The sequence below is a fragment of the Periplaneta americana genome, chromosome 9 (genome assembly GCF_040183065.1).
Source record: "Periplaneta americana isolate PAMFEO1 chromosome 9, P.americana_PAMFEO1_priV1, whole genome shotgun sequence".
Classification (NCBI taxonomy): domain Eukaryota; kingdom Metazoa; phylum Arthropoda; class Insecta; order Blattodea; family Blattidae; genus Periplaneta; species Periplaneta americana.
In genome coordinates, this window is record NC_091125.1 from 154878524 (window position 1) to 154901401 (window position 22878).

The 22878-nt window shown below is 36.1% G+C and overlaps 1 protein-coding gene across 1 annotated transcript in view; it reads left to right on the plus strand.

Annotated features, from left to right (window-relative positions):
* LOC138706641 (RING finger and SPRY domain-containing protein 1-like) overlaps positions 1-22878 on the plus strand; it is a 45961-nt gene extending 23083 nt beyond the window's left edge. Inside the window, exons 4-11 of the mRNA XM_069836178.1 lie at positions 348-414; positions 990-1130; positions 6873-6988; positions 7113-7256; positions 10423-10637; positions 14981-15136; positions 18985-19186; positions 21718-22878. Of these exons, the coding sequence (XP_069692279.1) occupies positions 348-414; positions 990-1130; positions 6873-6988; positions 7113-7256; positions 10423-10637; positions 14981-15136; positions 18985-19177 (1032 nt within the window). The 3' untranslated portion in view covers positions 19178-19186; positions 21718-22878. The remainder of the gene's footprint in view (positions 1-347; positions 415-989; positions 1131-6872; positions 6989-7112; positions 7257-10422; positions 10638-14980; positions 15137-18984; positions 19187-21717) is intronic.

The following is a 22878-nucleotide window of genomic DNA, read 5'->3' on the forward strand; positions in this document are numbered from 1 at the left end:
TTTACATTAAGGGTTCTTATTTTGGATAGACTATAGAGAGTTAGCGTAGGTCTCATTAGTTGGGTAACCTTTTTGTAGTTATCGTACCACAGATGCCGAATTATGAATTTAAATGCTTATCCTACAGATTATAATTTTACACAATACTTCTGTCTTTTTGGAACCACTTCAGATACGACTCAGCACTTAAGATTTTTTTTTTTTTTCTGAGCATGCACAGTTACGTTACAACTGGAATTTGGAAAATTCAGGTGGCCAAAATTTTGTTTCTGGGTCTTTACAATTCCCTTCGAAAGTTTTTTTTCACATGAGCTGATTTTTTTTTTTCTCTTTTGTCTTTCTTCCAGAATGCTGATAATAATCCGTCTGTGATCCTGTTTTCTCTCATAGCATTAGAAAAATTCGCACAAACTAGTAAGTATTTGCAATAAGTCTTAGTTTCTTAGTTAATTAAGTTTCTTAGTTAGTTAACTGCCACCAAAGGGACCAGGCTAGTTCCAGAGACGAGATTTTTGGCGAATAATTGAATATTAAAAAAAAAAAAAAAATTGTTCGTAGTATATGATGCCAACTGTTGAAACTGCAGTCATGTGAAACTTATTTTTCAGTCACCTAATCCTAATTATATAGCATAAAACTGTGTGGATTTTCTTTATTAAAACACATCACAAATAATACACTAATCTAAGTTCGAATATTCACTGAACATGAAAGTCTGTGCGAACTTCCTAATGTGGCAACGCTGACAGCCCAGGCTGTGGCAGGCAATGCAGTAGGTTTAAACATGCCCCTCTTTTTTTATTTTCCCAAGCAAAAGTGCCGTTGTTTTGGTATTGCTGATTACGAGGGATTTTAGTGTATATTCTTTTCTAACACTACTGTAATTTCAATTTGTAAATGAGAACACTGAAGAGCTTTCACAAGCATTGTGTAGTCTTGAAATAGACACAAGATATAAATAAGCAGATAGTCACTGATTGTTGTAACAGGCGAGAACAAAGTGACAATCAAGAAGCAGCTGCAGGCCGGCTCTCGGAATCCTCTGCTGAACCTTGAGAAGTGGGTGAACTCGGAGCATTATATCAAGAGGCAGGTTGGCTTCTGCGCGCAGTGGTGTCTGGACAACTTGTGTGAGTGCTGCTTCTCCTCTACAGCTTTGTTCTTAAGTATACTAGTTATTCAGAATATTTGTGATTATTCAATAACCAGGGAAAGGGATTTGGAGTATTATAACGAATGGTGAAACGTAGTATAGATATTCGTAGCTGAGTGACTGTCAAGCGAGCTGCGTGGACGAGTACAGTCCACTTCATACAAACTTACACGCAACATGCTGTAAACGTATTTCAGAATAAACAAATGTTATAGTTTAATGACATATAGTGGTCTACATACATAATCTGCATTTCATTTTGAACTACATGTATTTTTCTTGGCAACGCATAAGGCACCAATAAACAACATTACAAATATACATAATTAAATATCAATCTCTACATCCTCGCGTGTCAGTGGAAACATTGATGCCTGATAGACAGTTGTCTTATGTATGGAACTCGCCTCTGAATATGTATGTTTTTCTGTCAGGAGTGTGTTAAATTAAAACCTTTATTTACAATATTATGAAGTACAATTTACAATATATACAATATACTACAATATTTACAACTTAGCCTAATACAGTAACATTAAATGTTGAACAAAATGTAGAACCAAACGAAATGGCATTTTCAATTAATGCTATGTTCTGTTGATAAAACAATTATTCCTGCTGTGCCTTGTAAATTGTAAATATCATTTCCAAATTTTCAAAATACAACTTTTCTCTGTTGCAAGGAAGGAAATTTTTTAACATGGAAAAACTCCGCTCTACATCTGCAGAGACAATTGGAAAGTACTAGAAACAAGATACGTCAATTAAATTCACATGTTGAATGACGTCATTGGGACACGTCTTTGTTAGTACATCTGAAATCCGATTAAGAATACTATACCTATCATTTTTTCACCAACACGTTTTCCTACTTCACTTCTACTGTACTCAGTTTATTTACAATAGTCCTCATAATATTTATTTGCTCAACTAGTTCCACTCCTGACTTTTCTAACCAAATAATGGCATCCGGTAAATATAAAAAATTGACTTAATATCCATGACTTCTTTTTAGATTGTTCTATCATTTAGCAGTTCCTGGCGTATTTGAATCGCAGCCGCGTCGTCGGGAATTGTTTCTTGAATTTTGATACTCGATCTGAAGCTTTTACAAATATAGGCTAGTCTTTCAATTTTGTATTGTTAGTTGGTTTCACTTTCGGCATTGTACCTGCACTTCACTACTCTGAACTGCGAACCTGCATGTTGAAGTTCTTATGCGACAACTGTCCCATTCACCTATTGTTGACGTGCAGAGATCTGCGAGTATGTCATGGAGGGGAGGACTTGGTATAAAGGGTTGTAAACAAATGGCTGTGTAGATGCCAATACTAGCTTTTACTACTACAAATTCCGTTCCCTATTAATAACAGTGTAATTAGTATTGCAGGAGACACTGAAGTATTGAATAAAATCGTGCATCAAGAATGTATAGCTAATCCATCATAGATCAGGGACCTATTCCACCACTAAATTTCCCATCTTTTCACTTTGCAGTTTGCACTTTTCATTGCATCTGTTCCACTATCACTCTTCAAAACTGGTCTGCAATGTGAAAAGAAAAAGTACAGTAAAAACCTGATAAGACGCTGTTCAAGGGACCGGGTGTAAACCGCGTATTAACCGGGACCGCGTATTAGGCGGGTATACAAATTTTGACTTATATACAGTATCTATTAGCATTCTTCTTTATTGAAATACATGATTCATGAAAGGTAATACAGTATTACTTTATTATGTAATTACTGTACTGTACGTTAAAGACATTTACCATACTGTATGTATGTACTGTACTTAATTCTTTCGAAAAAAGTCATTTATAGTTGTTTGCCGTGTGTGTGTTCTCCAAGTCCTCATGTTTACCACACTTCACTTTCTTGCGCTTACATCCTCCCAACGTCGCAACTGCAGTGATTGAGTCGCGATTTTTTATTATCGTTCTTAATGTTGATGATGGGATTCCTAATAAATCAGAGAGTTGTTTCTGAGTAAGAGTACTGTTCTCATCGTACTTTCATAAGATTTCCAATTTTTCCGATACAGAAAGCGTTTTTCATTTAACACGTATTGTAGTCACACTCGGCGGCCGGGTAGCTCAGTTGGTAGAGCAGCTGGCTACGGACTGGAAGGTCCGGGGTTCGATCCCAGGTGGTGACAGGATTTTTTCTCGTTGCCAAACTTTCAGAACGGCCCCAAGGTTCACTCAGCCTTCTATAAAATTGAGTACCGGGTCTTTCCCGGGGGTAAAAGGCGGTCAGAGCGTGGTGCCGACCACACCACCTCATTCTAGTGCCGAGGTCATGGAAAGCATGGGGCTCTACCTCCATGCCCCCCAAGTGCCTTCATGGCATGTTACGGGGATACCTTTACCTTTTTTTTTTTGTAGTCACACTCACAGACACTTCAATACACTAAAGGACAACAAATTGACCAGCAAAAATTTCCAGAATTTTATTACGGTCGAGTGAGGAATGTTGTTTGAGAGAGAGAGGATTAGCAAGAGGGTGAGGTATTGTAACTGTATGTAGGCTTTAAGCGCGCAGGTAAAGGATTGAATAAGAGAGTGTAACAAGAGGGTGGGTATTGTATAGTATGAAGGTTTAAATGCGCAGGTGAAGGGTCGAATACCAATACTTTTCAGGTTAATGGCACCAGTAACTTCAATGGCCAAAATGTTTCATTGCTGTTACAGTAGGCCTACATTGCTGAAAATTACATCGAAAATATTCCACAAAAACAGCGTATTATGCGGGACTTGAGTGCAACAAACTGGGTATTTTATAAAGGCATTATATATGAACTGTCTTACTAATAAACCTTGTATAGTTTTTATACGAGACTTATGCAGAGTTGAGACAGAAAACGTTACTAATAAACCGTGAATAAACAGGCTGTAACTATACAATGGGAATTGCTTTGCAGTAGTTATAAACACGAAACCCCTTGTTTAAGCGTTGTATATAGAGAAAAAAATGGCCTCCTCTCTAACAGCTGTTCGTATCGACTGTCATTTTATGATGATAGATGCCTTGTAACTACAGAGAAACACACCAATGAGCACAGAATAAGTACAATAATATTGCTGTAGCTTGTACTCTTTGACCAAAATATAGTGTGTAATCGATCAGAGCCAGTTGTACTATCGATACTTAACACGACACACTAGAGCACTCTACCGGATGCAATAGAGAATCTCAGATATTCTATTACCTTTTGTAATGAAGTAATGACGAAACTATGACGTAGCTGCGCTAACAGTTATACTATTATACACTATGTATGTTGTGATTATTAGTAAGGAATTTATACACGACTTATAAATGAGCTACTCATTGTATAAGTGTAAGACAGTTAAACGTCTGTATATAGAATTTTTATTAGTAAGACCGGAAATGTTCAGGAACCGGACAAAAAAAGCGTATTACATGGGATAGCGTCTTATCGAGGTTTTACTGTAGAGGAAAATTTTCAAATATGTTATTACTTTTGTTCCACCATTAAAATAACTTTAAAAGTGCAAAGTCATATGCTGAAAAGTGAATGGGGTTTTTTTTCCAAAGAACAAAGTCTCTTTGCCATTGAGATTAAATTAATTATATTCAGTATATTTTTGCTTTGGTTTCAAAATAATTTAGAGAAGGAATATGATTAGAAGAGAAGATTTGATATTAAATATTTCAGGTGACGAAAGATCCCAAAAAAAGTGTATATAGAAACAGGATAAATTTCCATAACCTAAGTTTGTCTCAGTTCTGTGAATGTTTTCGAATTATGCCAAGTCAAGCAGATTATGTTCTTTTAAAGAATTAGAATTGGACCTATTCTAGGACCAAAAACAAGAAGAAGTTTATCTCTTTTATCGAAAGAAAATAAATTACTCATATATCTTTATTGGCTAGGAAAAGGAGCTCAACAACATGCAGTTGCAATGACTACCAATATGCAAAGACTTTGCAAAATGAAATTAAAAGTGCAAAGCACTCTCTGATTCATGGCGGAACAGAAAGACTCTTCATTTTTCATAAGTTTAATGATGGAATAGGACCGTGGTAGGTAACATTGAAATATGTCTTTTTCTTTTAATGATTTCTAAATGCACCTATGATAATGTGTATACATTGGGGTTTCGATTATCGTCATTGATTCACTGAACAAAACTGCGATTTTCATTGAGGTGGTGATATAATTTAAGTATAGGTTTATTATAAAGTGACTAGAATAGTTGAAATAAATACAACTTCTAACCAAATTGAGCAATCAAGATGAACTGAGCTGTTATGGAATGTGTGTGAAGAACGAGATTTAGTTATTCTGTACTAAAACAAATTCTTCTATTGTTATGATGCAACACTGAAGCTTTAAAAAATAACAGAAATTTGTTAGCCATTTGGATTGTTTATTACACACATTCTCCAAGTTTGATGGTTTTAAATCCTCAAACAAGAATTGGTTTCGTGTAGTCTTGTTATGAATGTGGTAGAAATTTCAATGCAGGATTAAGATTTCAGTTAACCCCTTACCACATTCTGGGACAGATATGGCACATACTGGTTTTATATTCATATAATTTATAATATAAGAATGTAATATTTCAAACATGTGAAAAGAATGATTAAATCTACATACTTAGACTTCAACAAACAAAATTTGATAACACAATCTCAAGGGAAAAAATGGAACTCTCTGCATCATAATCCACAGTTGATTCCCGATTTACCACGCAAATCGTCTGTAGCTGCATTTAGATTGGCAACAGGCCATGACTGCTTGGCCAAGCATCTGCATAGAATTGGAATATATCAGTCTCCTAACTGTCCATTGTGCAATTCAAATCAAGAAATGGATTCAGAACATCTCAAAATCTGTGCGTCAGTGGCTAACCATGACAATATCTTTGAAAAATATTGGAGTGCAAGAGGTCAAATGACTTTATTGTCAAATGCCTGGCATTAGAAAACAACAACATATTTCAAACAATATACTGGGACAGATATGACACACTGTCAAGAATTGGATTTGACCATATGTGACATCAGTTGAGAAAGAAAGAACTACTGAAGTTATTTGAATATTAAACTGGTGTGTGCAAGACTGTCCCATGCGGTAAGGGGTTAAAATGCATCTAAAGGCGACCCTTGTATCATACTTTCTTATAATACGTTAATTAAGAACTGGCTGAGTTCATGATAAAATAAAATCAGGAAGACCAAGAATTAGTGATATTCAGGTTGCAGAGGTTTTTCATAAAAGCTAAAACTAGGCAGAGAAATACAGTATTTTGTTATTATTTATTAGGCAGCAGAGTTAATGTGTTCAGCAAATGCTTGAAAAGCCATACAGCACTGTTTGGAAAATTTTACGCAAACTTCTGAAAATGTATTCAAAACTACAAGTGTTGTTTGAGTAAAATAAGCTGGTTATGAAAAGAGACAACTTTTCATCACGTATGTTAGCATAAATGGACTTAAACCACAATGGTTATCTCGAATACTGTGGATAGCTGAGGCCCACTTTACTCTCAGTTGTGGAATCAATTGGTGGAATATAGCTAAGAAGAGAAAAATTTGGAGAAAAATCCTTAAGGAAGCTAGATTCACACTGGGCTGTAATGCTATTGATGATGATGATGATGATGATGATGATGATGATGATGATGATGATGATGATGATGATGATGATGCTTTCGAGATTGTTAGAATTTCGTGTGTTGTTCTTTCAGTCTTGGTCGAAGGTCGCAAATTCTCCTATGAATGTGTCGACACATCGGGTATCAACGTCATGCTCAACACAAAGGACGTCAGTGAATACCTCAAGATCTCTCCAAATGGTTTAGAGGTAAGTGTACCTATTTATTGCAGCTGTCTTATCTGTGGCCTTTTTTACAGTCCCTAATACTTGAACTTCTGAAGCTCACTGAGAACCATTATGTGACTTTAAATATAAGATTGTGTATTTTCAGGCAAGATGTGATGCCTACTCGTTTGAAAGTGTCCGCTGTACGTTCCAAGTGGACTCTGGGATCTGGTACTATGAGACTGTAATAATCACTCCTGGTGTGATGCAGATTGGATGGGCTACCAAGGACAGTACATTTCTGAATCACGTGAGTGTGTCAGTATGAATCTGTACTTAGAGTCATACAGATTGTTTTTCCAAGTACTGGTATAGGGTTACTAGTTGTGAGTACTGAGACTTACAAATTTTGTTTAAAGACATGTGAAAAAAAGAGTGACTAAGTATGCATACTATTGGGAAATCCTATATAATTGCTATTGCTATTATGGGAAAGGCACAATGGGGATCATATTATATTTTTTATTCTTTAAATAGATTGTGTGAGTCGCAGTTAGGTAGAGAAGTCCATGGTTTGATAATATATTTTAATCATTTTTTATGTGAGGCATATGAAAACAGATGCGACATAGCACAAGATCTCTATACTGAGTGGAAAGGAAATAAATAGGGTCCTTTTGAGAGATGAATCAGGGAGGGGAGTTAAACATAAAAGTCTAATATCATTGTCTTTTGTGAACAAGTTTAGAGATATATAAATGAGCTGGCGATAAACAAGCAGAAAACCGAGCACATGATATTCAGGAAAGGGGGGAAGATATCCCAAGATGACAAAATCTTCCTGAAACAAGAACCTCTACAAACCGTAAACCAGGTCAAATACCTGGGACTGACACTACAGACCACAACAAATTCATTCAGGATACACACCAAGCAAAGAGCTACAGCAGCCACAAAAGCCATTTATGACTTCAGAGAACTAACCAAGCTATCTCTCAAAACAGCGATGATCATCTTCGACACCAAGATAGTCCCCATACTTACATACGGACTAGACCTAACGTGGGACAAGCTGCGCACGAAAGACCTCCATACCTTAGAGAACGTCAAGGCCCGCTTCTTGAAGGCTGCACTAGGAGTATCAAAACACACTCTATCCAGGCTGGTGTACGTGCTCGCCCACGAGACCTTCTTGATAGAAGAACTCAGAACAAAACTCGATCTGCCCTCCACTTCCAACTGGAAGAAAGCACTAGACGAGAGGATAAGGAAGAGGGAAGACATCTGGGAGGATTTCTACATAATGGAGGCCATGATAAACCGGACCTGGACTGACACGAACCAGAAGCTCCGCCACTTTGTGACATCGCTGGCGGTTCATGGATACCACCACAAGATATGCAGAAATCAGCCTTTCCACGAACCGGATGACAACTGTGTGTGTGTCTTATGCAACAAGACATGTGATAGATACCATATCCTACTCTGTGGGAATCGGGAGCTATCAGTGATTAACTTTGTTCAATCTAAGTGACTTTCAATTATGCACAATTTGTGTGCTTTATTATTATTATTATTATTATTATTATTATTATTATTATTATTATTATTATTATTATTATTATTATTATTATTATAAATAAAAGCAAACAGATGACAACATTGCAACAACTGTTCACATAACAATAGTTGTTGAGTTGCAAAATTATGTATAGTACGTAACTGCAAGAAATGTTCAGTAACCTAACACGTCACAAAGGGACATTATAATGCTTTTCACGCGACTTAATTCGTACGTCTCATCTTCTCCGTGACTACATTATTTTTATCTGGTCATATGTAAAGAGCCCCATATGCACTAAGACTTCCCTGAAGGTAAGTCTGTGCAAACCTTAATCCACAAGCAAGTCTTCTCGTGTTTGGGCGAAAAGTATCGTCTTTTGGCCTTGAGATGAGTCTTCAGGCTTCTAGGGCTGCTTGAAATTTTCCGACTGTTGTGCTCTCCAAATTAAGCGGCAGAAAAAGTAAGCATACAAACAAACTATACTACGAGCATGTGGTCGAGCTTTCATTCTTACATATCGTAGTTCTCTGTAGAGAAATGGCGGCAAGCTATGAAAGTTCAGACTTAAGAAATTATTCTCATTAATTTCTCTTAGAATTCATAGAAATATATAAATATTTTCCATGGAGAATCAAATAAGTTCTAATAATATTTACAACAGCGAAACTATAGAATACAGTTTAAAAATGGCGCTAAGGAATCACTTAGAAATGAATGCAGAACATGGAGGAACAGTCGTATTTCTTGAGTGATTGCATTTCTCCATCGGAAATAACTTCAACGACCTCTTATGTCTTCTTGGTGAACTATAAGTCTAAGAGATAAGTCTGCTCATGTATGGACAATCATCCAATTCAGACATACTTCCCGAGGTACAAACTTACCTTGCATGTATGGGGCCCTTTATGTGTAACTTACCATAACTAACAGCAACTGAGTCTTAACATCACAACTAGAAAACATTGTTTAAGTGAGAATGGGTTGTATCGTTCTGGGAGACTGAAAAGCTGCGACCTGCATGAACTAAGTCACTTGAAATGGGTTATAGTGGCTGTGAATTTCCTCCTTCCTGTTCTAGTCTTACTTCCGACTTGTTTATACCATCACTGAATGCTCAGTTGCCAATTTCTCTTGTTACACACTTTATTACGGATCACCAATGATATTGCGTCCAAATTGTCAATGTTATGCAACAAACTAATAAAGGACACTTTTTTTGGTATTTGTTCTACAAACTCCCCCTACATCACCCCTGTAATGTCTCCCATTTTCTTGGAATATGCATTCCTAAATTCAATTAAAAGTGCTGCTTTTTCTAGAATCCTTCCACAAAAGGCACAATGATATTAGACTTTTATGTTTAACTCACTGCCATGAAGGAACCTGTTTAGTCTCATTCCATCCTGTATATTGTACAGGTAATCTTAGTCGTCTAGTTGGCCGTGATTCAGGTTATGCTTACATTCTGATTTTAATTTGTATTCATCCTGAGAAGATCTACAATATTTTACAAGATTTTCTGCCAAATACTGTATGGAATCTGGAAGAGAAGCCATTAATGAATGATTGTAGAACAAAATGACGATCATGTTTGAATTTTTATATTAATAGCATTTTACAATAAATGTAGCTTATTTTTTTGTGTATGAAATATATATAATTTTTTTGTGTAGAATTTATTTTTAACACAGTTTCAGCGATTTCAGAAGCGTGTTGACTTTTGAATAACCCCATATTTATTTGCAGTGGATTGTCAGTGTAACAAATTTATGCATCTATTCATTATAAAGAAATTTTTGTAGATTTAAGATACTTACATAATAACAGCATAAAAATTGCTTCCCTTTACTGAATGCTTACATAGTTACCTCAAACTTGTTGACTGATTTCTCCTTGTTTTTCTCTGTGGTAGGAGGGTTATGGAATTGGAGATGACGAGTTTTCCCTGGCATATGATGGCTGCCGCCGCCTTATTTGGCACAATGCACACAATGAAGCTCAAAGTCGGCAGTGCTGGCACCCAGGCGATGTGCTGGGGTGTCTGCTGGATCTGAACAAGCCAGAGGTCGTGTTCTACATCAACGGCTCCCCGCTCAGTCCCTGCACTCGCATCTTCAACACGGCCAGGTACCTTTACTCAGAATTTGAAGGTGTGATGCATTATTACTAGAAGTGTAAAATTGTAGCATTAATTTTTTGTACTTATACCAAGAATGTTTAATTTATAGTATTAATTATTTGAAGAAATAGCATTTATTAGCAAAATCCTGTTTTGTTATTTTATGTATTTGAGAGGAGTAAATGAAAATAAGATATGTGAATGGTAATGGACATAACTGATCAATGTTACAATGTTCAGTTAAATAATTATAGTTTCAATTATGTTGCCAATAAAGACAAAAACTATACGTACGTACCTACCTACCTACATACATACTAAAAACTAGAAATAACTAAAATGCTCTCTCAATTAATATCACTCAATAAAAGAATTGTATTCCAATGGATACCATCCCATTGTGGAATCCTGGGAAACGAGAATGTGGATGCTTTAGCAAAGAAGGGCAGCACTGCTACTTACAGACCTGTTACTAAATCTACATATTACTCTGTAAAAAGATTTATTAAATCTACGTACTTAGACTTCAACAAACAAAATTTGATAACACAATCCCAAGGGAAAAAATGGAACTCTTTGCATCATAATCCACAGTTAATTTCCGATTTACCACGAAAATCGTCTGTAGCTGCATTTAGATTGGCAACAGGCCATGATTGTTTGGCCAAACATCTGCATAGAATTGGAATATATCAGTCCCCTTACTGCCCATTGTGCAACTCAAACCAAGAAATGGATTCGGAACACCTCAAAATCTGTGCTTCAGTGGCTGACCATGATAATATCTTTGAAAAATATTGGAGTGCAAGAGGTCAAATGACTTTATTGTCAAATGCCTGGCATTAGAAAACAACAACAACAACATACACACACACACACACACACACACGCACGTACGCACACACCTAGCATTCTGCCAAATGGCAGGTCTTTCACTACAAACTCAGCATTCTCCAGTCTTTTCTATTTTCTGCCTTCCTCTTAGTCTCCACGTATTATGATCCACATATCTTAATGTCGTCTATCATCTGATACCTTCTTCTGTTCCAATCTCTCCTTCCATTCACCATTCCTCCCAGTGCATCCTTTAGTAGACAGTTTCTTCTCAGGCAGTGACGCAACCAATTCCTTTTTCTCTTCCTGATCAGTTTAAGCATTTTCTTCACCCACTCTTTCCAGCACAGCTTCATTTCTTATTCTGTCTGTCCATTTCACACATTCCATTCTTCTCTATATCTACATTTCAAATGCTTCTAGTCTGTTTTCTTCACTTCGTCGTAATGTCCATGTCTCTGCTCCATACAATGTCATACTCCACACAAAGCACTTCACTAGTCTGATACTGAAAGAAAAGGGAAGAGGGAATAAATAAATGTCCGCAGTTATACATTGAGAACAATCCATTTTGTTATAACAGTATAACAGAGAATCAAGGTTCGTATTTAAATTCAATAATAACCAGCAGTTATTGTAATTAAAAATCAGCAGTCAAAACATTACAAACAGTTGGTGCCTCCCTTCACCCTGCCCAGGAATAATATGTCGTTAAATAACCAAGTAAAAAAAAAGGAATTGAGTCTAGATGTCTCTGACATCTGACCAGTGCCAATGATTTCTGGTAATAATTATAAGAGCAAAGTGAAATAATTTGCGGTACTAATTAGTATCAGAGATGCTATTCACAGAAAAGAACCTGATATGTGATTTTCCTTTAATTGAACGGCAGACATTTTCTACTAACTTAGTTTAAATGCTATAAATGTACAGGACATATGCAAAAGTTCCATGAAATCGAGTGAATCCATGAAAAGCTAGAGAAAGCATGTTTATGCAAGAAATTATGTAACTGTTAGAGATGATCCAGCTAGTAAATAAACATATTGCACAAAATAACAAAGGAAAATATATATCTGTCTGAAGTAACTCCTGTAGCATTTAGATACATTTGCTTTTTTTTTTTTTTAATTAATTTATTTCATTTTAATGTTTTAGAGCTCGGAGTATTTATTAGTTCGGTTGTCGTTATGTTTCTAATTCCATTTTATTAAATTTCTCTGAACTATAAAATTAATTAGTTAAACGGATACAGCAGTGCTATAACTAACATTTTAAAGGTGTTTCTTCCTTCATTGTCTTCTCTTTTCATGCACGTGGTTTGTTCTGATTCCCAATTGCAATACAGTATGTGGGACACTTACTTACACACTTGGAATGAATTATAGATGATCATTCTTTGTAAAATACACAAAATATCCACATACTCACAATCCATTGATTTGTTTTCAAATTATTTCAATAACTGAATGTAATTACTTAACATTCGCTTGTCTTCACGTTTATGAATGTATTTTCATTTTCACCTTCTTCCTGTGTAGAGTATAGAGGATAATATAAAGAATCTGTTTCGAGATTCTGAAGAAAATGCAGTCTTTCACAATTCGTCATATCACAAAATTGGTTTTTGGTATGCTTCGTCTAAATTATTCAGTGTATTACGTTCATATTCAATGTCTGTAACTTGAGTCATTAATTTATTTGAAATTGTTAACAATGTCTTTTTTGACTCTATTTCAGGGACATCTTTCCAGGTTTGTTTGTGGGGGGGGGGGGTAATATATTTAGGGTATATTATGTAGCATATCCCTGCTATTTCCCCTGAGATGAACATACCATAACCCAATATGAGCAAATGCGGGGTAACTTTGGACCCCGGACTCATTTCACCGGCATTATCACATTCATCTCATTCAGACGCTAAATAACCTAAGCTGTTGATAAAGCATCGTAAAATAACCCACAAAAAAAAACATACCATAAACTGGGGTGAACTTGATCATTAAAATAAAAAAATTGAAGTTTACTATATCAGATGCAGTAAACATATTTTAAAAATGCATTACTTTTTTCCGTTGCTTGAAGTATTTTTTATTAACTGCAAGTAATAGGGCTGGTTTATTTTATTTTTTGTTTTATAGTCAAGTTTGCCTCACTTTACAGTACATTTGCAGTTTCCACACACAGGCCTAGTTTTAACTTCTTATCCTACTTGCACAATACGTATTTTGCATGCACTTGCTGTTAATATGACATAGGTCCAAACAAATGAACAGACAATTTTATTGATATTGAAATTTAAATTTCAACTTAAAAAAAATGTACTTTTATTTACAATAGGTAACAATCACTAAACTAGCAAATGTGGTTTCATTTAAGCAAAGCCATTAACTAGTTTGTGTTTTATTTTGTAAGCTTTTATAAAAGAGAATTATTTTAATATTAAAAGTACAGTTCTCACATTTTTTCTTTAGTAGTACTGGTAGTCAATTACAGATTTCTTTTAATCTTAAACTCAGGGGGAAAGCAATTCTTCCTCCCCCTCAAATGATGCCTCTGCTTTGCTTAAAGAAGTTAGATTAGATGGCAGTTCGGAAGGCGGTCGGTTGCTATATGCTCTGTAGCATTTCTAGTATGTGACGTCACAAGCTTGTACAGTAGAACCAATCGGAATCAGTCTGTAACAAGTACTTCACGAGTTCGTTTGTTTACGTGTGAGTGTTTCAGTACAATTAATAAGTAAAACTAACATTTACTGTGTGTATGTAAGATATATAAATGGAAAAAGAGACTGTAAAAAGACAAGTATTGCACAGGCAGGCGTGGAAAATATTGTTTGAGGTGTATAATTATTTTAAAAACGTTGACAAGCAGAACGCTGCCGGCCATCTTGATGCTGGCTGCAATGTTGCCAATGTGCAAGAAACAACTGCAGAAGCATGTGGTGTGGGATTGAGAACCGTGCAAAGAATTTTGTTAGTGAAGGAAAGAGTTTATGTTTGATATCATGTTTATAGTATCCAATGGCTAAGGTCATTATTGTCTTTTGATAATTTAAATTCTCTCGTGCGCTATTTGTATTGCACGTGTTCGTGAAGCACGATGTGGCAATGTTGTACGCTGCCTTGCCCTCTCTATCTGTCTCTCTCGACGCAAACACTAGCAGACTACCACCTTCCGAATTGCCATCGACTCTAGTGATGTAGATAGTTCCTTTGTTTTGCTTGTGTGTACATCGATAATACTGCCATCTAGCAGTGATAGCTTGAGGCATCTCATTAAAAATGTAGGTCGCTACTTGAATTTGTAACTTATTTACTGGTTGTCCCTCATATTTTCATTTTGCTTTTTCTTATGTTGTTTTGGAATTGCCAGTTATTTGAGTGTCGAATATGAGGGATTTCATTGTAGTTCATGTGTGATAAAGTGGCATAATGTTAACAGTATCACAAGGAAATGTGTGTCATTTGCTGGCACTCCCTGCCATGCTATATAATGTACCTGCTTGCGTTTTCAGGTCCGGCTTCTTTGCAGCTGCGAGCTTCATGTCGTTCCAGCAGTGCCGTTTCAACTTCGGTAGTCAACCATTTCGTTTTCCTCCTCGTGATAGAAACTTTCAGAACTTCAATGATCATGCTTCTCTTAGTCCTGAAGACAAGGTCGTGCTTCCTAGGTGAGCCACTTAATACAGCATTATTGAACTGCATTTTCGGTAAATCTGTAGCATACCACGTATATTTATGTGTACATGTTTGATTTAGACTTTTTTCTTGTGTAGAGGAATGTTAAGAACTCAATAATTAGAGAAAGACAGTCTGTCAGCTTTCCCAATAACGGGACTGCCTCATTGGACAAAGCATAACAAACACAGAGTGAAAACAAAAACAGACCACAAAAGAGAAATATGGAGAACGAACAAAAAAGGGAAATTAAGTACAGGTAATAGCATACATATAACAGGCCTAAACATAGTAAACAAATAGATTAGACGTTCAAACAAAAGTTCTGCCTTCTTAGGAAACAAAGTACAGGTGGTATTTTAAAATGGCATGTGATCCTCTGAAAACACGGAAATTTTACTTGAAGCAAGTAAAGCGTTCGGTTTGGAAGTAAATCCCGAAAAGACAAAGTATATGATTATGTCTCGTGACGGGAATATTGTACGAAATGGAAATATAAATATTGGAGATTTATCCTTCAAAGAGGTGGAAAAATTCAAATATCTTGGAGCAACAGTAACAAATATAAATGACACTCGGGAGGAAATTAAACGCAGAATAAATATGGGAAATGCGTGTTATTATTCGGTTGAGAAGCTCTTATCATCCAGTCTGCTGTCCAAAAATCTGAAAGTTAGAATTTATAAAACAGTTATATTACCGGTTCTTCTATATGGCTGTGAAACTTGGACTCTCACTCTGAGAGAGGAACATAGGTTAAGGGTGTTTGAGAATAAGGTGCTTAGGAAAATATTTGGGGCTAAGCGGGATGAAGTTACAGGAGAATGGAGAAAGCTACACAACACAGAACTGCACGCATTGTATTCTTCACCTGACATAATTAGGAACTTGAAATCCAGACGTTTGAGATGGGCAGGGCATGTAGCACGTATGGGCGAATCCAGAAATGCATGTAGAGTTTTAGTTGGGAGACCGGAGGGAAAAAGACCTTTAGGGAGGCCGAGACGTAGATGGGAGGATAATATTAAAATGGATTTGAGGGAGGTGGGGTATGATGATAGAGACTGGCTTAATCTTGCACAGGATAGGGACCGATGGCGGGCTTATGTGAGGGCGGCAATGAACCTTCGGGTTCCTTAAAAGCCATTTGTAAGTAAGTGATCCTCTGATAGCAGTAAGGGAAACATAACGAATGAAGTCGTTGTTCAGCTGGAACTTCTTGCAGAGACTGACAAAGAGGCGAGGTATCGTGCCCCTAGTGCCAACCATTAGCCCAACTACTGGAGGTGAGGTGATATTTCTCCAAATGTTGAATCTACATTCATCATCAGTTGCAGATCACGATTAGGACTGTCACAACTGACGAAATTTAATTCAAGTTCATATTTTATTTTGTTCATGTATTAATCATTCCCAGGCATACATTGCACTAAGAATACAAACATACTAGAAGCTTGTGTTCCCGCCAGTTGGTCAGCTGATTCCATTGATAGTAGTAATGTCTTTATTAGAACTCGGAAGAAAGTGAAGATGTAGTATAGAAACTTAAAAATTTCATTCAGTTAATTCAGTAAGATCTTATTCAGTTCGTGACTTATATAAATTAGGAAGCAGATGTGGCGAGTTTTATTATTTTTATTGTAAAACTTGCTTATTTCATGACGATTATTTTTTTTTAATATCTTCAAATGATTGCAGAAACTTATGATCTCTTGCTTAACAAATTAGAAAAGAAACTGACAACTGAAATCAGTTTTAAAGACTAGAGTTATTACTGAACCGCTCAACTTTGTCTACAACTTTTTCCGAAAGTTTAGTTAATAATGAAGAATAATATGTTTTACCTTGTTCTAAGTAATCTGTCCTAATTATTTCGTCTTTGTCCCTAAAAACTGATCAAAGGACCTTTCCTGCCGATTTTTGAACGTGAAATATCTTTGGACATGGAGAACCAGAGTGTTTTTTTTTTTCTTTTGATTGTTCTTTTGTTTCGGAATATGTATGACAAGAACTTTCTTGTGTTAAATTTTAACGTACCTTGTTAACATGTTTCGACCTATTTTGGGTCATCTTCAGAACTGGTCATTGTTGGTCTTGGCGCCTCTTGTTTCCTGTGAGGGTGCGTTCGTAGTGTAGATTCAAAGAGTGTATGTGTTTTGAAATTGAGTTGTGTGTTGAGAATATTGTTGGGGTATGTTTTCGTGTGTCTGCATATTTCATATTGTTCTAGTGTGTTGAGTTTCTGACTTTTTGGTTGGATGTGCAGTATTTCCATGTCTGTGTTGATGTCTCTGTAGGTGTGGTTGGCATTTGTGATGTGTTCTGCATATGTGGAGGTGTTTTGTAATTTTATTATGGCTGTGATGTGTTCTGTGTAACGTGTTTGAACACATCACAAATGCCAACCACACCTACAGAGACATCAACACAGACATGGAAATACTGCACATCCAACCAAAAAGCCAGAAACTCAACACACTAGAACAATATGAAATATACAGACACACGAAAACACATCCCAACGATATTCTCAACACACAACTCAATTTCAAAACACATACACTCTTTGTCTCTACACTATGAACGCACCCTCACAGGAAACAAGAGGCGCCAAGACCAACAACGACCAGTTCTGAAGATGACCCAAAATAGGTCGAAACATGTTAACAAGGTACGTTAAAATTTAACACAAAAAAGTTCTTATCATACATATTCCGAAGTGATACAGTGTTAAAAGTTGTGTAATCAAGATGTATATGTTCTTTTGTTTCTCAAGTGTGATGATTTCAAGAACTGACAGAAATGGCTAATCTGTTCATTTCTTCTGCTTACCTAACTCTTTCTATGTTGTGATGTTGGTATGAAAATGCCAACTGAGGGAAATTGTTCATTCATAATAGTTGTCCATTTCTTCTGGTGACCCAATGCTCTCTGACGTGATGCTGGTATGAAAATGTCAACTGAGGAAACTGTATCATTCATAACAGCTGATCTGTCCATTTTGTCAGCGGATCGAACCTATCTGTCGTGAGGCTTATATGAAAATGCCAACTGTTCAGTTTTTTTGCCTGAAGGTAGGTCTTTCACTGCAAACCAAGCTTTCTACAGTCTTCTCAATTTTCTGCCTTCCTCTTAGTCTCCACATATGATCCGTTTAATATCTTAATGTTGTCTATCATCTGATATCTTCTTCTGCTCCGAACCACATTAAGTGAATGTAAAATAATTTTTTTTCGAGCTTTTATGTAATAATGGTGTTCGTAAGGGAGCTTCATTAGATCAGAATCTTATTTGCACATGTGACATGATGAAAGAATGACATTTATTCTTCCTTTTTCTATGTTGATATTTGTGTAGTTAATTATTCGTAATGTTCCAACTTTTGCCCCTCATTGCTAACATCTGTGAATATTTTTAGTTTCGCATAATTTGGTACTATTTTCTCGGTGAAGTTGGTATTTTCATAATTGCCTGCAAGTCTAAATTTTTATGCAGAGATGGTTCATTGATAACTGTAATAAATGATGTGTCAATTTTTTGTGGTATTTTTCTACATTTCACCACATCACCTATTTTTAACATAGCTGAATTGCTACATTCCTTTAATAATAAAATCTTATGAAGTCCAGGAAAGATTTCAAAATATAGTCTGTGCAATTTCCAAAATTTTGGGTAAAATGCATTATGTTTCTGATAAATACAGATAATTATATTTGTCACAAAGTCTCCATCCTGCAGAAATAATACCCTAGAATACATGGAATGAAAGTATGTGGCATAGTGGTGCTGTGTGAGTGTTATAATCCTTTGGTTCACAGTTTGTTCCATTGTTTGTTGACAGGCACATCCGTCTGGAACAGCTCCGCAAGCTGAGTGTCCGTGAGGATTCTTGCACTCTCTGTTTTGATAAACGAGCATCAGTGCGGTTGCTGCCATGTGGTCACAAAGGGTTCTGTTCCTCGTGTGTGGTACAACTGACAGAATGTCCCATGTGTCGGGCGTCCATCCAGGAATTCTGTCCAGACAACACATGACACTTAAAAGTGAGTCAAGCATAAGTTTTTTTTTTTTTTTTTTTTTTTTGAGTCCCTCAATGTAAAATTCTCCAGAGGTAAAATAGTCCCTCAATCGGATTTCCAGGTAGGGACTGCACTGAGAGATGCCAAAAATCATACTAAAGTACTTATTTGGAACACCAACAGTCACTCCGTCCAGTCAATCAGAGCCAAGTTTAATATTGAAAAGAACCATATAATGAGACAAAGAGGCAAATATAATACCAAAAGGATTGAAGTATGGTGTCAGTCCAATGCAGAAACATCAGTTTTTATCTTTTATTAATGACTGTAGTTCATGATGACATTTCATTTGCATGGGAATTGAGTATATTAATGAATCTCTAGTAGATTAATTAGTTTTCCTTAAAATGCAAGGTTTTCATAAGAGGGGGTTTCAGTTATAAGAAGGGAAGGGCTTAGAGTAGGAACAAAAACATCCTTAGGTCATTTAACTGTAGTACATTTACATATTCATTATATTTACCATTAGTAAACACACAGCAATAATCAGAGTGACCAGATTTTGGAAACTGAAAACTGGGACAGCCTTGTGCAATTAAAAAAATACACTGTGTTCCGCTTAGAGGGATCGAGAAATATGTGATAATTTCAAATGTAAATTATAGTTTTATGGCATAACTTTTTACATAATTTGGTGTAAAAACTCTTCGATTTTCGAAGAATGGTCAGTGCAACTCAATGTGTGCGTCTGGAGTTACCCTCCAGACATCTAAGCAGTACTCAACCTCTTGCCAAATGTTCTGTAACATTTGTAGAGTGACTGGCGCAGCTGCATTTATAATGCATTGCCTCAAAGTGTCACTTCTACCAATACTATGACATGTTTCATATATAATCATTTTTTTCTCGAAAAGAAAGCAAAAACGAACAAAACTGTATTAAACTTTTTTGTTTAAAATACCTCAAAGAATAACTCCCTGAAATTAATGACATTAATTACAGTTCACTCTGTATATTAAAAATTGATGTTTGTTTGAAAAAGAACATAAAATTAAAGTTTCCTCGAAGTATACTGTAATGATTTTTTTCTCCATAAGATATTGTGGTAAATGGGATGGTGTAGACCAGTGACCGGCATGTTCCGTGCTCTGTGACGTCATATGACGTAGCCGCCTTGCTCTTTCCTCGGCAATCTCTGCATACTGAGCACAGCATGGAGAGAAGATTCATCTGAGCAGTGGTGGTGCGGCGTCTATGCATTGACAGAGCGCGATCCATTCTTCTGAGATAGTATGGGAACAGCACAATTACAATACATTTGTACGAAAACAAAACTGTACAACCTTGATAAATCAATATAACAAAATATTTTAGTTTGTAATCAAATGTAATGTACTTACAATAACATGAAACTCATAATACAACCACTTGCAGAAGCGTTTGCATATATAAACGAAATTCCGAAACTGCTATAAACATACAAGCATATAAATAAATACTTTAAGCAGTACTGCAACACTTTGTCTAGTCGGAAACTTGAAAACAGTTCAAGTGTTTTTAATACACATTTCTCTACATAATATACAGATTAAACTACATAGCCCCTATCTTGGTGAGTAGTATGCAAAGCATATTTCAACTTTTGAAACACACCATCACTTTGTGTCACTACCGTGCCCAAGCTAAATGCTTTGTCGAGATTTTTTTTCCTCTTTTCTCGCGTACTAATTTTGCAATATTTGGAGTCATAGCCTGGCTAACACACAAGCGAAGAATATGTTTCAAGTTCAGATCAGACAGGTGGTTTCTATGTTGTGGTTTGCAGATCTTCATACAGAAAAGAACTGTTCACATACATATGCAGATCCGAATATGCTCAACATCCTAGCAGCAAATCTATGCAATTGAGGGAATCTTGCCTGGGGAAATCTTCTATAAAATGTAGATAGATCCTTTGTGTTTTCAAAACGGTCTTTCATGTCAATATCATTTTGCAAATCAATGACTTCCAGTTGCAATGATGATGGAACACTGTCAATATTCACTGAAAATGTTGTCGCAAATATGGAAATATGAGATTGAAGATTTGCAAACTCTTGAAATCTGCAATCAAATTCCTGACTCAGTTCTTCTAATATTTGTACATACTTATTCGTGTCTGTAATTGGGTGACATACTGTAGACGGACTCAACTGCTCGCTCTCCCAAGCTCTTGCGATCTGACTGGCTCTTACGTCACAACTGCAGCATCTGCCGGCCACTGGTGTAGACAGCATATGTCAAGAAACTTTACTTTTTAATAGAAAATTATTTCTTGCATGTACACAATAGCCAAAATGTGTTTAGGGCTGAATAATAGACATGTCCTCGAAGTGAATGACTAAAGACTGTTGAGTGTATCATTTCAAGAGTACTTGACATCATTTCTTGTGGTGTGGTGTTTGTGTTGTAGAGTCACCTGTATTTTGTGTAAATGGATTCTTAATCCACTATTTCAGTATGATTTCTTTGCTTGAATTCAGATGTTACAGAATTTGAAATATTTCTCTTTTCAGAATTGGCTGTTGCAGAGCCATGAGACTGAGAATGTTTTGCGTTGGGCTGTGAAATTGCAACTTTCGGCTGTTGTGGCATAGCAGCGGGACTTAAGTGCCATTGTGTGGAGAGAAAGTGCTCAGTTTACAAGTCGGACCTCATTCTGTAGTAACTATCTGGGCTGGGTTACTCTATACTCATTCGGATTGGGCGAACAGCAAACATGTTGCAATGACCAATGCAGTGTATTGGAGGTACCAAATATCTCATTCCTATTAGGGATTTCTCCTCGTATCTTTCAGTTAATGATGCTGATTTAATTTGCGTATGGTTCGTGTACAGGATGTACAAAAGGTCACACTAGAAGTACAGTGTCAAGTATTCCGTAAAGAGATGGAGTCTAGATTGGAGTTCTTCCATAAAACAGTGAATTATAGAAAAACAACATTTCGAAGGTTGGAACTTTTTATGTGTTCTGGTGGAAAGGGGAGATGAAGAAAAAAATTCCTTCTTGTTAGGAGCCTTGTAGATCATAACTCGACCTCCCTCCTCTTCATATAAAACTGATCCAAATTTTGAATCATCATATTTTCTATAATTCTTCAGCAGTGGAGAAAAGCCAATCAGCATCTCTCCTATCAACAGTCCGCCATAGTTTCCACTTGCCTTTAATTAAATATTTCGCGAACCATGTTTTGTTTCCATTTCAAATGTTCTGCAATGATTTTTCATGCCTTTGTTATGTTCGCTAGTTCATGAACAATATGGTTCAGAAAGAATGTAATGTTTCCAGGATATGAAGTCCTCCCCGCTTTTCTTAAGGTTTGGTTTCTTTGGTGCCATAAGTAATAGAATTTTTTATATAATGAGTTCTTATTGGCAGGTTTCACGTGAAATACATCTGTACCTTCATAAACTTCATGATATATTGAACTTCTCAGTTAGACTCATGAAGAGGTATTTTAACTGTGGCATCTAGAGTTTAACACTGATTGAAAGCAGATGTGCGTGTAGAAAAATATGGTATTGTTTCCACCGTGATAATGTGGAACCACTACAAAAGTACAAATGGTAAATGCTGTCCTATCAGATTTTAAACTAATACAAGGACTATTCATGAAGTAAATTCTGTTTTATTGCAACAAAAATGGTAATGTGGTTACAGAATTTATTTACAACAG